The sequence below is a fragment of the Acinonyx jubatus genome, chromosome D4 (genome assembly GCF_027475565.1).
Source record: "Acinonyx jubatus isolate Ajub_Pintada_27869175 chromosome D4, VMU_Ajub_asm_v1.0, whole genome shotgun sequence".
In the NCBI taxonomy this organism is placed as follows: Eukaryota; Metazoa; Chordata; class Mammalia; order Carnivora; family Felidae; genus Acinonyx; species Acinonyx jubatus.
This window is the reverse complement of record NC_069391.1, coordinates 49,521,994-49,538,410: the sequence shown is the minus strand read 5'-3', so window position 1 is coordinate 49,538,410 and position 16,417 is coordinate 49,521,994. Positions and strand designations below refer to the sequence as shown.

The 16,417-nt window shown below is 41.8% G+C and overlaps 1 protein-coding gene across 2 annotated transcripts in view; it reads right to left on the bottom strand.

The window, feature by feature from the left end:
- Positions 1–6,217: 6,217 nt before the first annotated feature.
- The window catches only part of SLC24A2 (solute carrier family 24 member 2), a 250,170-nt gene continuing 239,970 nt past the window's right edge, over positions 6,218–16,417 (bottom strand). The window contains exon 10 of one of the 2 annotated variants that reach the window (XM_027047183.2): positions 6,218–15,733. In XM_027047183.2, coding sequence (XP_026902984.1) covers positions 15,484–15,733 — 250 coding nt within the window. In that variant the 3' untranslated portion in view covers positions 6,218–15,483. The remainder of the gene's footprint in view (positions 15,734–16,417) is intronic. The other variant, XM_027047182.2, reaches the window with a different exon arrangement.

The following is a 16,417-nucleotide window of genomic DNA, read 5'->3' as shown; positions in this document are numbered from 1 at the left end:
GTTTCGGATATGCCCTTAGGGCGCAGCCTCTTGGCTGAGACTCACTGAGCTAGAGAGACAAGGCACTATGACAAAATTCTAGGCAACAGTCCGGGATGGAGGGAGCATTTCAGGATCCTGGGAACAGGGTCTTTCTCCCATCTCCCAGGCTCTTCTTGTTTTAAGTTTATTTTTGAGAGAGAGAGAGAGAGAGTGTGTGTGCGAGCAGGGGAGGGGCTGAGAGACAAGGGGACAGAGGATCTGAAGCGGTCTCTGTGCTGACAGCAGAGATCATGACCTGAGCCCAAGTCTGAAGCATAACTGACTGAGCCACCCAGGCGCCCCTCCCAGGCTCTTCTTAAAGCCATCCCTAAGTCAGGCCAACTGGAGAGTGACTAGCATTACTTTTCATGAGGAAAACATTTTTTTTTTCTTTTTCCCTTAAGTCCAGTGGAACTATTACAGGGATTGATTGCACATTTGAGCGAATTCCTGCGAGGAGACAGGAAAGCGTGAGTGTTTACAACCTCCTCTGACCTGATTCTATTTCAAGGACACGGGTCATTAGCTGCTGGCAACAGACTCAGCTGTATGCATACCTTCCAACAGTTTTGTTACCAAATTTGGGCCTAACTTTTTTTTTCTTGTCCCTGAGGGGATTGTTATTATTTACTGGAAATTCTATTATCAAATCCCAGCAGCAAAAACCTTTCTTTCCTTTCTACACAATTCTCACTAATTAGAAGCTGCCATTATTCACTGTCTGGCTATAACCTAACTAATGACCTAACTTAAACCTTTTCAACAAGAAGCGTCTTTTCACAGTCCTCTAGCAAAGACTATACACAGAACAAAAACCAGACCTTAAGATCCGGTTCTACTGGATCCTAGTGTGACCTCTGGAAAGTAGCACTGCCTCCTTAGCTCTCATTTTCCTCATTTATAGGTTGGGCTAGAACGTGGCAATTAGGTTTTTTCGTGCATGCCAATGGAACTGATCTGTAACGGCTGCCTGGAATGGTTGGCTGAAAAATGCTGTGGGAAATGGTGCTGTGATTGATTGTTGATGTCTGCTGTGGGTGAGGGAGCATGAGTGGCATAATTCACCAAGTGTTTGCCAACTCTGGGTTTGCAATGTCCGAGGTCTGTCCCTGTAGATATACCCAGAATGTGTTTAACGTGTGAGCTGGCCCTATGGGCAAGATGGACCAAGTAGGAGTTTAGTGTTTCAGAGTATTATTTGTAGGTATTGGTCACCAAAACCTCCAAAAGATGTGGGAATCCTGGGGGCCTTGGTGTACCGCAGAATTTTTTATGTCCTGGATGATCCTGACACCTAGAAATAGAGTTCCTCTTGGTATGTTGTTACTAAGCGTTTGGATCCCCAGGCCCTGGGGAAAATCGCTGAGTGAGGGTAGATGGGGGACTGGGATCAGCTATATCCCAGGAAGAGACAGGCTTTTTGATGGGTGTAGTGTTAGAGTATTGAGACAAACAATTAGGATTCCTGTTATCTGTAAGATGAGGCAGTGTCCAGATATCCTGTAAAGGACCCAGTGACGACATCTTCTTAGTCTTAGGTTCTGTAACATCCCATGGGATGGGGAGGAGGGAGCCAGCATACTAAAAGCCTTCCATGATCCAGGCACTTTATGCAGTAATAACTCATTCTTTTCAACAACCCACGATTGCGGGGATGGGGAGAGTAGGTAGAAATATGGTAGCATTATTTCATAGACAGGGAACTGGTAATGCAGAGCCACTGGGGAACCTTCAAGAGGTTGATCAGAGTCAGTTTTTCTGAGTTCTGGACTCTGGTCATTATATCGAGACGTCTGTATGTTTGCTAATTGTCAGTGTGTTTGGACCTTGGTATCTTGGTATTTGTGAAGAGGGAGTGTTTTTTTTTTTTTTTTTTAAACACATTAATCATATGGGTGTTTGTAGGCCAATTGCTAATATAAATAGTTGTGAAGGCATTTTTTTGTAATTTATTTTTTTAAAATATAATTCAATAAAGCTTAATAACAATTATGTGAAATATTTTCCTTTAACGCATTAGTTAATCAAATGTGTACCACAATAGATTTGTTGTTGTTGTTGTTTAAGTAGAGAGCTCTCATGATTTCAGTATTCTACAACTGTAAGCTGAGACTACGGTCAGGAACAAATTTAAAAAGTGGTATTACAAAAGCATAGGTTAGCAAAAAACCAAACCAAACCAAAACCGGCAACAACCAAAAAACCTATTGCTGTGCTGTATGAAATCACACATGTTCACTGCCATAAATCTTACTGAGGCCAAACTTAGAAACTAATCCTCCTAAAAGATAAAGGCATTCTGGAAAAAAAAAATAACAGCAATTCCAGGGCATACTATGGCTTTTTCTTTGGCAACATAACCTCCAAAGAGTACAATCTATTATGGAATTGTAAATTTAAAAAATTGATGGAAAACTGAAATGTTCTTGGTGAAATTTAAATCTATAAAATTGTGCCAATCGAAACTGGGTTCAGTCAAATAATGGGGAAGATACTGTTAAAACACAACATTCAATGGAGTAAGTTTGGCTTTATTAAACAATTCATGTATCAGGCAACATCCCATCTAGCAAGTAGAGGGAAGCTCCCGCTGAGCTGAACAAGAGAAAGGTTTTTAAAAGCAGAGAGATGGCATTTAAAAAAAAAAAGGAATTTATCAGCAAGGAACACATTGTTTCAGCAAGGTGGCCCTCTTAAGGGTGGTGGAAGAGGTGTATTAGTAAATTCCCTAGTATTGGCCAGGAAATTTCATGGTGACTAGTTAAAGATTACATTCTTGAGGGGTTGAAACTGCAGTTAGGTTAAGGTATTAAGTCTTGGTTAATGATTTAGGGCCATAACTTAAGTGGTGCTATTTTGGGTTTATGGTTTTCTCTTTAACAACTCCCAATAGCTATTCCCAATAGCAACTAGAGTGGGTAGTAATTTTCATGTGGATTCAAAACTAAACTTTGCTGGTGAGTTGAGTTCCTATTTTAAAATTGATAACGAAAGCAATGTTTCTATGAAAATTTCAATAAAATACAGACAGAAACTGTTCTCTATAGACAAGTGATCAAGGACTTTAATCAACCTAATGAAAGCTGCCTGAAATCAGCCTTGCAGAAATTAGCATTAATGTTATTCTGATGAAAATATTTATATTCTCAAACGTAGATCAAAAATACCACCAGAGGCAGTAAACATCAGTGCGTTGGATGCAGTGTTAAAATGTCTTGCGCCATTTTCCTAAATATAAAGCTGTTCCTAAATCCTCATCTCTGAGAAGTGGGATTCATTTTGGAAGGAAGATGAGAGGAAGCGTGGATTTCATGCTTTCCTTAAAGCTGAATGTTTGCCGTCAGCCCATCAGCCTCACTGACAGAGAAAAAGACCTTTCACTCCTCCTTGGGGGAGAGACCCAACCATCAGGACAATGCAATGGACGTTTATTACAGAGGTCACCTCAGAGCATGATTTTGGGCATGTGCTATTCCGTGGTTGTGGCTTGAAGAAATTCCTCCAGAGAATGGCCAAGCTTTGCCCAGGGACTCAAGAGAGGCAGACAACTTAGACCCAGACTGTATTTGGTAAACTGCCCATCCATGTGAAAATGGGCTGAAGGAGGAGTCCCAAAGTTTAGCTGTAGTCATCTCTGTTCACACAGAAACCATTTGAAAAATGATGCCAAATGGGTGGTGGGGTGTGTGTGTGTGTGTGTGTGTGTGTGTGAGAGACAGACAGATACACAGAGAAAGAGAGGGAGAGAGATAGAGAGATTGAGCGCTGAAAAGGCAACCATTGGCTGAAGTGAAGCCACCTTGAGGTAGTGGACGAAATTCTACATGACAGAACTGTAATGGTTCTCAATCAGGGGCGATTTTGCCCCATTCCCTCCCTACCCCCAGGGTACATTTGTCAATTTCTGGAGACATTTTTGTTGTTCCTTGAAACTTGTACCTAATGGGTAAAAGCCAGGGATACTGCTAACACATCCTATCATCCATAGGACAGCACCCACCAACAAATAATTTTCCTTCCCATGGGTCCATGGTGCCGAGGTTGAGAAATCCCATGATGGAGATACCAAAGTCTGTCAGTAAATGCAGCTGGTGTGCATGTACTTTTTATGGAGATATTTAAATTGAGGAATGCCACAAGAGGCCCAATACTTGATTGACGTTGGTGTTTTCACCCTAATGACTTGTGTGGTCTGTAATTGTAAGTCCTGGGATTTGGTGTAATGGTGTAGCTAATGTAAAAACGTAAAAAGCAATGCTTGAGAGCACAAATTTGGGTAATAGAAGGATTCAGATTCATTTTAATATTCTGACACCCACTGTATGACCTTGGACATGTTATTAACTATTTTGGGCCTCATACTTCTACCTGTAAAATGGGAATAATAGTGGAACCCAACCCAATGAGTTGTTAGGAGGATTAAATGGAATGTTGTATACAAAGCATTTAGCATTAGTGCAGACACATCCATTGTTAACAAAATGTTTGGATTTGATGTCAGAATAGACAAGAAAGTTATGAACAGAATGCAGAATCCAATTAAGCAATAGAATAGTTGAATATAATCCAAGGTATAGAAATCCAATATAATCCAAAGGTATAGAAAAACTGGCTGTAACTCAGGTGGGGCTACAAAAGTCATTTATTAAAACGAGGATACAGAGATGCAGAGCCTGCTTGGGATTCCCTCTCTCTCTCTCTCTCTCTCTCTCTCTCTCTCTCCCCCTCTCTGTCTGCGGTTCCCTGACTCATGCTCTCTCTCTCTCTCCCTCCCTAAATAAATAAATAAATAAATAAATAACATCTTTAAAAAAATTAAAAAAAGTAATGGTAATGATGTTCTTTGGATTGCAAAGTTAAACTCCAGCCGAAAGTCTTGGGCTTGGTGAGGAACGGGCTCTCCATGGACATGAAACAGAATTTGACTCAAAGTCTGAGTGCTACATGATTACCACTGGCTCCAGAAGAACCATCTAGTATGTAGGGATCATGTATCATGTTCCGAGGTCCACTCTCTAAATGATAAATAATGCTATTGTGACCCAGGCTCAGTCACCTTATCTTGCCAGAGATGGTAGTTTTGCTTATTAGCTGGGTGACTTTTTAAAGCCTGGGAAGGTGACATTAAAATACAGAGATAATAAAGTAAATCAAATTGAGAACGGTAATATTTTGGTGTGGTTTAGGAATGAGTTTTATAAGCATTGGTATTTATATAGATTTAAAAATTTTTTAAATGTTTATTTATTTTGAGAGAGAGAGAGAGCGAGCACATGTGCAAGCCAGGGAGGGGCAAAAAGAGAGGGAGAGAGAGAATCCCAAGCAGGCTCTCCACTGTCAGTGCAGAGCCAACTTGGGGCTCAAAGTCATGAACCCCAAGATTGTGACCTGAGCCGAAATCAAGAGCTGGCTGCTTAACCAACTCAGACACCCAGGTGCCCCTAATCATTGGGATATTTTGTATGTATTTGTGTTTTAAGACGTTTTAAATAAACCTGGCATATCAGATAATCGGATTTATATCTAATTTATATTAGACTTATGATATTAAAGGTATAGTAGATTTTTACTGTTTGTAAATAGTATTTAAATGTATAAGAAAACCTGGTTTATAATATTTCATTTGTTTGATAGATTAATAACAGTTGCTGAAGTGCATAGTAAGGCTTTGTTTCTTAGGTTTGTAAGTCTGTCAGGCTTTTGGAGTATTTGAGAAAATTCGGCATGTTAAATGTAAAACATTTTAAAAATGCCTGAGGGAATTTAATTCATAAGTGAGGTCAACTCTTTAGCATTTACTCTTTTAAACTTATCAGTTAATGGAGTATAATCAAAACAGTGTGAATTCTTATTTTTATATAAAATATTAGATTTATAACATGCTTCCAAATTGAACTTAAAGACTTAGAGAACACTAGGCTTTTAAATTTACAATTTCAATATGTTGGATTAATAAAAATCCAATTGTTAGAATAGTCTTTTCAGTGTACAAGGTTCGGTCAGATATTTGAAAGCTCAAATGACACCTGTAAGCTTTCAGTAACCGGTAGTTATAATGAACGGCAGGTTCTGCTTGCCTTTTGTTCCTTTGAACCCCTGCAATGAAACTTCTATGGCTATGTATCTGTTTCTTGAGACCCTAGGGTCCTGATTAGCTGAACGTAAGGATTATTCCAAAAACGACACTTTTGCTTGAGTCAATAATTTTATTACTATTATTTTTCCACACCGAGGAGACTTACTTACATAAAGTGATACCCTAGGAGTTGATTACCAGTAGTAGAAGCACGAAGATGTGGGAAGTGTAACATGAACACAGAGAAGAAACACCCTTTATCAAGTGAAGTTCATGTGACAGAAACACATTGCTCCAAACAGCCTATGTACAAATAAATATAGCTTTCCGTCTATGTACAGACATATCCACAGAGAGTACACTGACGCAAAATCTCCATATATCTCGTCATCCAGTGAAAATTGCGCATAATAAACAAAACACACAGAAAGTGCCAAAAATAATTTGGAAGTACAGCAGTGGGTTTCTTGTTGGGGTAAAGACAGGGGATAAAACGCTTCTTTAAAATGGAGGCAAACAAAGGAAGCAGGAGATGACATCTATCCCTAAAAAGATCCTTTACAAAAATGGCATTCCGGTACTTTTAATGTAACCTGTCCAAAAAACAGTTTATGTGTTCTAGGGAAGATGTTGGGGTCAGCATCGACCACATTTCCTCTGTTTTACCACTATGCAAAGAACAAAAGTATAATTGATCTTTTCTTCAGTGCAGGCAGCAACTTCACCAACCCAGAAAGGTAGCTTTTGCTACTCTTAATTTCTTCTGGTTCTTTGAGACTGCAGATTGCTAGGAGACAGAGGCTCTTGCTGCTGGAGTTTTTTCAAACCTGAGAAACCTGGGCTAGACGCAGGGCACAAATATGGACTTTGTGTGAAGGGTTCAACAAGGCTATATGTCAACAGAGCCTCTCTCTTCTGGTTGGAGTACCTGCCCTTTGAAGAAATCCTGCGACCACAAAACAGTTCCTGACAAGAACATCATTGGCTCCAGGGCTAGATACTTGATCTTAGGGCAGATGGTCATTTAAGCATTAACTTGATGGGGTAGTTCAATTCAATAGACACATTTACTCTATATTGACAACTTAGGTTACTCAGGGTGAGTATTTCTTGGCCACTGAGTGCTTTTTAAGTCATTCTTTTAGCTTTCACTCAAATTACATGGAAAGTTGTGATCAAGTGAGATATTAGTTTTTAGTTGTGGGGACTTTTGGGTACATAGGTAAGTGGTCTACCATACGGCTCAAAACCTGTGTATTTTAGAGGAATGGGAATGCATGATGAAGTCTGTTATTTTATATGTCCTCCCAAGGAAGGTTGATAACTTAGGCATAATAAATTATTGACAAGTTGTGTATCTATATTAGCCATTTTTATAAGGGAACTTCTTAGGTCCATCCTATATTTATACAAAAACTCAAACAAACTTTAAATTTCCCAGGTATATATTTGCTAATTATCCATTTCACTCTTCATGTGGGTGAACCCTGCTTTACATAACAAATGGATTCCTGAAAAATAATAAATCTATAATTTAAAAAGAGAAACACTTTCAATATAGTCTCAGCACTTGCTATTTAAAGAAACTGTAACAAGCTACTTCCAAGATGAAGAATGCTGTCGTGAAATGAATAATTTCTTTTGTTTGCAAAGTTTCGTTAAAGTACACACCTAAAATTTATCAGATTAGGATTGTCTAGAGCAATAATTGTATGCAATAAAAAACAGAACAGATAAACTCCAATTTACAACAAACGATACAAAACAGGAATGACTCGTGACTGCTTATTGATTGACTATATTCAGAAACCCTGAATATATGTATTATTGGTATTTTATGGCTTTAATTAAGACAGTTGTCTCTTATGAAGTACTATAAAGTGCAATATTAAAAAATTAAAAACCCAAAAGGCATCCATCGTCCTTCAGTTTTATCCTGATGAGTTGGAGATTCGTTTAATTAAATGGCAAGGAATTATCTATCCTTAATTCATGCATGTCATTTTATCCTTAAAATTATTCAATTCAGGGATTCAGGCTTAACTCATTCCTGTGTATGTGCATGTGACATGATTTTAAAAATTAGTATTCCCTTTCGGTTAGTGTGTTGAGTGTTTTAGAGAACTGTCAGTCCCAAGGCCTTAGATACTTACGGATCCATTATAAAGGAAAATGCAACCCAACCCTGTAAGTGAGAACGCAGAGGCAACTGCCCATCTTTTGGTGAACTGTAGCCCTTTTCCTGGGCCGGGACCCAACCAACAACCACCCAATTCTGATCCAACCTCACACACAAGGAAGGAAATGCACTGCAGTACTGGGTGATCAGAGGAGGTCCAACCATTTCTCCTGTTTCCTATTTGAGTGAAAATGTGAATTCCTTTTGGTAAATCGATGCAGGTAGAGATTCTGAATGATCTCCAGTGGTGTCTCCCTGACTCTGAGTTCTTTGTGAGTGTGGAATTATGACTTTAAAGGTGAGGCTCACGAGTGTGACCTCACCAGGCCTCATGATAATGCCGCACCCAGTGTTCACGCTTTTCTGGACACTGGACAAATGCCTGCTAGTGCCTGTGGTATCAAGGCCTACTGGTGCTCTTAAGGTATTTCTGTGACTCTGCTCTCTTATGGCTGTGAATTCTGTTCACATTTTAGTAGCAATCAGGAGGGATTCCCCCCACCCACCAAGAAGTCATCAATTACACAACACAAACTGTTTGGGGGCAGGGGCCCAGCATTTTTGGATATTCACATTTATGAGGAGATGGAGAAAACGGTCCTTAGAGTTGTGCCAAGTGCAAGCAAACTGGGGAGCTTGGTGGTAAGGGGAGGGAGTGCTGGGTCGAACCTGGACTTGAAAACCGGAAGTTGTGTTAGGAACAAACAGACATAGACTCAACCAGGCCAAGTGGAGAGCGGGTCGCAGTAGGAATGATGGCTATTCAAATGCATTGGGGCAGGCTGAGAAACGCACTGGCTTCATCTCAATGTCTTGGAGAAAAGATACAGAAGTGATAGGAAACACGAGATCAATGTGAATTAGCAATGAAATATGACTTTCTCAAAGTATGAGTAACAGAGGGTCCACAAAAAGGGAGTGAAGCATTAGGTTTGAGACTGTAATTCAGCCCTACTTGTGTCATGATTAGTCATAGGTTCTATAATTTAGGAGCAAAATAAAGCATTTACAAAGGCTTCGTAGGGAAGAAGTGTAAGAGGTTTAGGAAATTAGGACTCTGACATAAAACTCTAAAAATACTTTCGATGAAAACAGATAAGGGTCACATAGTGGAGACTCCCAACTATGTCAGGGGTACACAGTGAAGAATGCCCAGATGCAGTTCCTTTCTGCCCCAAAGAAAAGACATAGGTTAACCCTAGCCTAACCAGTTGATGACTTAACCTGCTGGTTGTTAATGTTAACAGTTGATGAAACCTGTTTCCACCAGAAACTTTGATGCTAGGACCCCTCTCCTATGAAAGAACTGTCCTTTTAGCTAGGGTGATAGGTCGGACAAACTCTCTTAACAGAATTAAATCTTTGGCAAACTCAATGTGTATTCCACGGAACTCTTTCAGACTTAGGTATTTATGTGTTTTAAAAAAATTCTTTAAGGTTTTCCAGTCTGTCAACCAATCATTTCGTGAAAGTTCTTTGGCTTAATTTGGTGGTTCCGCACAGTCTCCTTTGTACACTAATTTGAACATAGTTGTCTCTAATTATAGGCTCATTTTTGTCTCTAAAAACCTGGCTGACTTGAGGGTTCACTTGTTGTTTCTAGCTCTTTCTTTTCTTTTTTTTTCTAGAGAAAACTTTCACTCGTCAGATGAAAGACCACTGTGGACTTCAGGTGATTCTGAGCAAGGCTGATCCCCTCTGGGTGAGGAAGGCATGTAAAATGGCAGCACAGACAGTGTTTGGAGGGCGGTGTCTGGGTGGAAAGATGTCTTACTTCCATACCAGATATGAGTGCACCTTTGATTTGTACAGATGCCTAAATTCTGCTTGTGATCACAGCCTATGCAGTTTCAAAACTCCCTGTTGCAACAAACACTTTGGTGTTGTAATGATAAGTAACAGAGTTTAGCTGGTGGTGAGGGTGTTTTATTGCTTTTCTTGTTTGCTACATAGTTCAAAGAATATGGAGCTGTGAAATTAAAAAAGAGACCCAAAGAGATAGAGGCAAGGAGCTAAGCTTAAATAGCCAGTGGAGCAGGGGCACATTACCAAAGCCTTCTTGAGAAGAGAAAATATTTTTATCTGGGACTCTATGCAGATTCTTGTAATTGGCTGGAAAAAGCCTGAAATTTATGATTTTATTTTTATTTAAAGTTTATTTTTACTTATTTTGAGAGAGAGCAAGTGGGGTAGAGGCAGAGACAGAGGGAGAGAGAGAATCCCAGGCAGGCTGTGTGCCATTAGCACAGAGTCCGATATGGGATTCGAACTCACAAATGTGAGATCATGACCTGAGCCAAAGTTGGATGCTTAACCGACTGAGCCACCCAGGCACCCCTGTAATTATTTTAAATTACATGGGGACATATATCAATGTGACACTCTTCTCTTGGGAATTGTAGTAAATTAATTTTTCCTCTCTTCCTTTTCCTTATGCTTCATTTTTGCACTGATTCTCTTTTAATGGCAGGCTCTTTCTTACTAATTAAAGACAATATTGCTGAGGGAGTTTCAGGAATTGAGGACGTTTCTTTTAAAAATATTAAGCCAGGTGGTTACGTTAGATCTGGCTTAGCGAGAATGAGCATTAGCTTCTGTATCAAGCCTTCAGGAGATTAGCTGATTTCCCCCAGAAATCACCCTGAGGACAGTTACCCTTTATTTCTTCTGGAATAGAGCTGCCACTTATAATATGGCCACTGAATTACTGGAGTAGCAACCTGCCCAGGTGCATCCTCATAATCTTGTGCGTGCATGTGTGCGCACATGTGTGTGTGTTGGTAGGTGTAGGGAAGAAAGCATCCCGAAGTTTCCTGAAATGCTTGCATTCAGATGGGTCATCAGACTCGTTGCGTGTTCCAACCCAGGAATTTCAGCTGAGCATTTAACGCAAGTCCCATCTCTCCAACTGCCTCTCTGGCCAGCAGCTCTCTATCTGTTGTCATTTCCTTGGCCAGCTCTCGGTTAAGGTGGTGTGGGAGGGGGGCTTCCCTTACAGCTCATCTCCCATCTCCCTGCTGCAGAGGAGTGAAAGAGCTGTGAGCTTTGGTGGAGAGTTTGCCAACCCTCTCCCTGCCCAGGAATGGATGTACATTAATATTATCAAATGTCTCATCAGTGAGGCAGCTGTGTTTTGCTGAAAGGCCTCCAAACCACCTGATTCATGTCTTTCCTAGAAAATAAATTATAATGGCCCCTGTCAGGTGACACCTGTTAGAAGCCTTACAAAGCATTTTCCCTGAATATGAATCAGTCCCTGCCTCTTTTTATAATCTTCTGGGCAAGGCTGTAGCATAGGCTGCTGCATCTGCTAAATTGATAAACAGCCCTACCCCTTAGACTGTGCACATGGACTGTGTCTTCCCGATCTGTCACCGCTGGGCTTAGCTTAGGTCCTGGAGCACTGCATAAACACCATCTAATCTCCAGCTTCAATTCGTCAGGAGTTAGTCACGATCAGAGGGCAGCTGGATTTAGCACGGGCATTTCCAGATGCACTTTAGAAGGTTCTATCTGGGCATTCTCAGTTTGAGCCAGGTTGCTCTCCTGTGCAGGTGCTGCCAACAGCGACAGGGGAGGTGACAGCAAACAACACCTGCTTGGTTTGCTGTGGCTAAATGGAACCATTTTGGTACAGCTTGTTTATTTGTTTTTAAATGTTTATTTTTGAGGCAGCGTGCGTGCGAGTGCATGTGTGTGAGCGAGGGAGGGTTAGAGAGAGATGGAGAGAGAATCCCAAGCAGGCTCTGGGCTGTCAGTGCTGAGCACAACACGGGGCTTGATCCCCAAAACCATGAGATCATGTCCTGAGCAGAAATCAAGAGTCAGATGCTTAACTGACTGAGCTCCCCAGGTCCCCCAGCTTGTATATTTTGGATTGAGAAGTAAGAAGTTGGCTTTGGAATTTTTGATATTACTTTATATACCTTGCTACAAGAAAGTAAAGAAAATCTAGGGTCTAAGTTTTTCTGTTGTGTATTCTTTGCCTCTACATCAGCATGAGGGTTATGTATGGCTGGCCATTTCCATAGGCTGTATATAACTGTATACTCTTGAGGTGGGAAAATATATGGGAAGGGAGCGTATGTGTAGGTTCGCATGTACACGTGCACAGAACAAGTCTTACAAGATCAGGAAGAAATGTTCCCTTTGGGTGTTGGTGTGCGTGACTTTCCTTTTCCTTCACTATGACAAACTTGATGTGCCCTGCTTTTGAATCCTGAAGGTGACTGGGTCAGAGGCTGATGATGTAAATGACGACGTGACTGTGTACGTATAGATGTGGCGTAAAGACGTATTTATATAAGTATATGCACAGACATGCAGGGGAAGTGTTGGAGGTGACCTGCTCAGGAAAGTTCTTTCTCATAATTACGTTAGTGGTTTGATTGTTTTTAAAGATTCACTGCTGCATTCTATACACTGCTCTCTGGATTTGCCCTGGCCCAACACATCACCCCACAGACACATGCTTGGGTCAGGCAGTGGCAGGGGAAGGGTGCCTGCACACCAGCCAGCCAGGGAACACTGCTTGTCGTACATTGTGCTCAGTGCACGTCACAGGGGTGGGAATGGGCTGGGAAGCATGGTCTTTTCAAGTGCAACTTGTCATCAATGACCACAACACCTCCTCTGGAATGGAGCCCCATACAAGTAAAATGCTCTGTGGCTGCCTGGATGGGTCTTCACTGTGAGCTGGGAATGAATGGGAGGGAGTGAGGAGGCAGGGGACATTAGTAAGTGCCGGCCCAAGAACAGGGCCGTGGTGGGTCTCCCTTGTCCTTTTTGGTTTCACATAGTTTATGTGCAGTTGAGTTACAGTCCCCTACTCAAACCTTCTTTTGAATAACAGACCAGCCAATAAAACGTAACTCACGCAAGGACCCAGTTTGCTCCCCTTCAAGTAATGCACCGGGAAACCAACCACAGTTTTGAACAAGAAGTTCACTCACCCATTCTCTTTCACCCTAAGGAAATAGCACAAATTCTTGCCTCAATACAACATCCTGCCCTTGATGAAGGAGACGCAGGTTTTTCTGACACAACTGAACACCTGACTTGGCAAAGTTGGAGAGACTCGAAGTCTCACCTCCTGTGTGGCAGCCATCTTGATTTCTTGTTTTTCTCACGTGAGCCTCCACTCAGAAGTGCTTTTCGCTTGGGGGCGAAGAGCAATGAGGGACACTGCCTGTTACTGCCATGCTCTGTGGAGTGAGCTGGGGTTCTGTGGAAGGAATACTGAGCCTGATCTGGGGCTGTCAGGTCTCCCTTCCTCTCTATTTGGTTGTGAGTTCTGCATCCTGTCTGTGTTAGGAGGTATGTGCTCACGACAGGATCATAGCAGGTATCAGGGACATGGTAAACCAGAGACAAGAACACATGTCGTGTGTAGTGTGTCCCAGCTGAGATGGAAGGTGGGTACAGAATAATGGGCCATCCTCTACTTCCTTTTTCAACTGATTATAAGGAAAGCATGACTTGGAGACATGAAAATCTATATTTTCTCATCGATTTCAGTTTGCCTTTTTTTCCCCCTGACAGTTTTATTTTCTATTGACACAGATCTGAGAAATCATACAAGGTATCAAACAGAATTTGGGGGCATGGAGTGAACGAAATGAAAATGTCGTGTGAATGCTGGCAAAATCAGGAGATCAAAACCTTGGAGTGACTGGCTTGAGGCCAGCATGAAGACATCTTCGGTGGACTCTCTAAGCCAGCAAGAGTCCCACGTAGGGTCTCGATGGAGGGAGAAACGCAGGTTTTGCCTGGGCTCTACCCACCCCCTCGTCCTGGCACCGCTAAACATAGGCCTCAGAAACCTTCCTCAGCGCACGGGGTGCACAGATGCCTTTCCAAACATCTCTAAGCTGCCTCAACCCAAGCATTATAGATTAGATTGTTTATTTCTATTGCAGGAATAATAATTTCTTTAGACACTGAAGCCCTTTGTGAACCGCACTGGAAGATGCTTTAAAGAACCATGCCCTTATATTCCCATTAGGTGGCAAGTTCCATTGAGCCCCTCTACTGGATGATATTTCTTATCACCTGTCCCAGGCTCTCTTGGCAGGCATTTTGATGATATGTGAGCCCTTAGCATCAAAATACACTTAAATGACAATCACAGTTAAATCTGCCCCCCCTTTTGATGATAATGGGACATGCATTAGAACAATATAGGTTCAGTTTATATAGTCTCGTTGTCCTAGGAGAGCACTAATTTGGTTTGCAGTTACATTTTCTACTTGCATGCTGGGGCAATATATATAAAAAAAATCCAAAAAACCCCAACCCTGGTAACCTCTCCCCTGCCTCCAAAGCAATATCCACCCAGTCTGGGTTTTACCTCTGTCTGTCCCAAGTGGCCCCATGGGTTTTGGTCAGCGTGCCCAGCAGGGGTGGGCAAATAGTCTTCACTGTTTGGCTGGTGGGAATGTTTTGGAGGTCTCAGCTCAAGGTCCCTACAGACCCTCTCCACCAAGCCCTCCCTCCTGCAACATATTCCTCTAAAACATCCACGTTGCCCGGCAGGATCCCAATAAGTCCAAGGTAGGCTGAAGGTCACAGCAATGATTCTATTAGTTTACCTCTTGTACTTAAGAGGTAGAGCTCAGACTGAAGGTTGATGCCCCTCTTCAAATAGGTGCTATAAATATACTAGAGCTATCCCTGAAAAGATGCATTTGTATTTATATATATATGTGATGATTTTATATATATATATATATAAAATATATATATATATATAAAATTTTTCTTTCTTTGTGTTTGTATACAGGTATGTATGACTCTATAGGTATGAAAGGAGAGGTATAATACAGGAGCAGGCGGGGGTATGTTCATGTGCATCTATTTATAATTTGTATATTTTGTATGTGTATATAGAGAGAGCCTCTGTCATTGTTTGCATCATTACAATGAATGTACCTCCGACCAGCGAGGAGTACCTGTCAGTGGTGAATCGGAGAGAAGCCCCAAAAAGGACAGTTCTTGCGTGGAGCTGTTTCAGTAGGCAAGGTTGGCAGCAGCTCGTGAAATGAGTGGGCCCAGTGTAAATCCATCCATCCCCAAATCCGCTAGGGAGGGACGCTCTGAAAGGCCCACGGCTGTGTGCCAGCTGCCTCTTCTGGAGAGGTCAAGGAGCCTAGAACCCAGGGCAGGGAGGGGCCATCCACGCTGTTGGTTCAGGATATGGCTTTTCCTACTAGATGGAAACAGGGCACACAAGAATTCTGTCTTCTAGGAGGACGCTGACCACCAGGAACACAAAGTAGAGGCCGAACATGATGAAGCCCAGCACTTTGTTCATCCGCCATTTGCAGAGGGCAATGGAGAGGATGACGAAGAGCAGCATGATGAAGAGGAGGACAATGGCACAGAAGAGGCCATTGCTGCTGACAGCCACTGGTTGGAACCTGTGAATGATGGTATATAGGAGCCAGGGCAGTGGAAGCCTGTGAGGAAAGACGGGGGTAGCAGTCAGACACGTTGAAGAAGGCACAGGACACAGCATCAGCTTCCTGGAATCCATAATCTGAAAAGGGTGTCTTTTTGGGTTCACTATGCCTTGTGTGCGGTTGGCCCAGGAAATCACATAAGTCACGTGAACTTCAGAAACCTGTATCTACTTCCTGACTGAATTAGGGAGAAGAGGGAATTTGTTCTATAGCTGAGTAAGCTCGGAGCTGTGACCACTGCGGGTGATTTCTGGATGTGATCTGAAATAATTGGGTGTTTCTTTCCTAGTTAGATTCAAATTGCTCTCAGCCCCCGAAAAGGTGGACTGGAAGATCTGTACAGGGCAGGAGAAGGAAAATACAAATGGAGAAAAGGCATAGACATCAGTGGTGAAAATGGCAACATTATTTTTAGGAATGGAGACAGAGAATAGCACTGACTCAACTGATCTAACGCAAGTGAAAAATGATACATGATACAATATAGCTGTCTGAGGTTTATTCTGGAAAAGATGGGACTACCGTTTCACTAAGAAGTGGTCTTCCTGAAATATTTGAGGAAGACGGTTTCTTACATTTGTGATGTGATTTTTAAAAAGCTGTTTTCTCCCTTGGCATTTGACTTTTAAAAATCTGGTAACATCTTTTGTTTTCCGTCCAGAGTGGCAACTCTGGAAGACA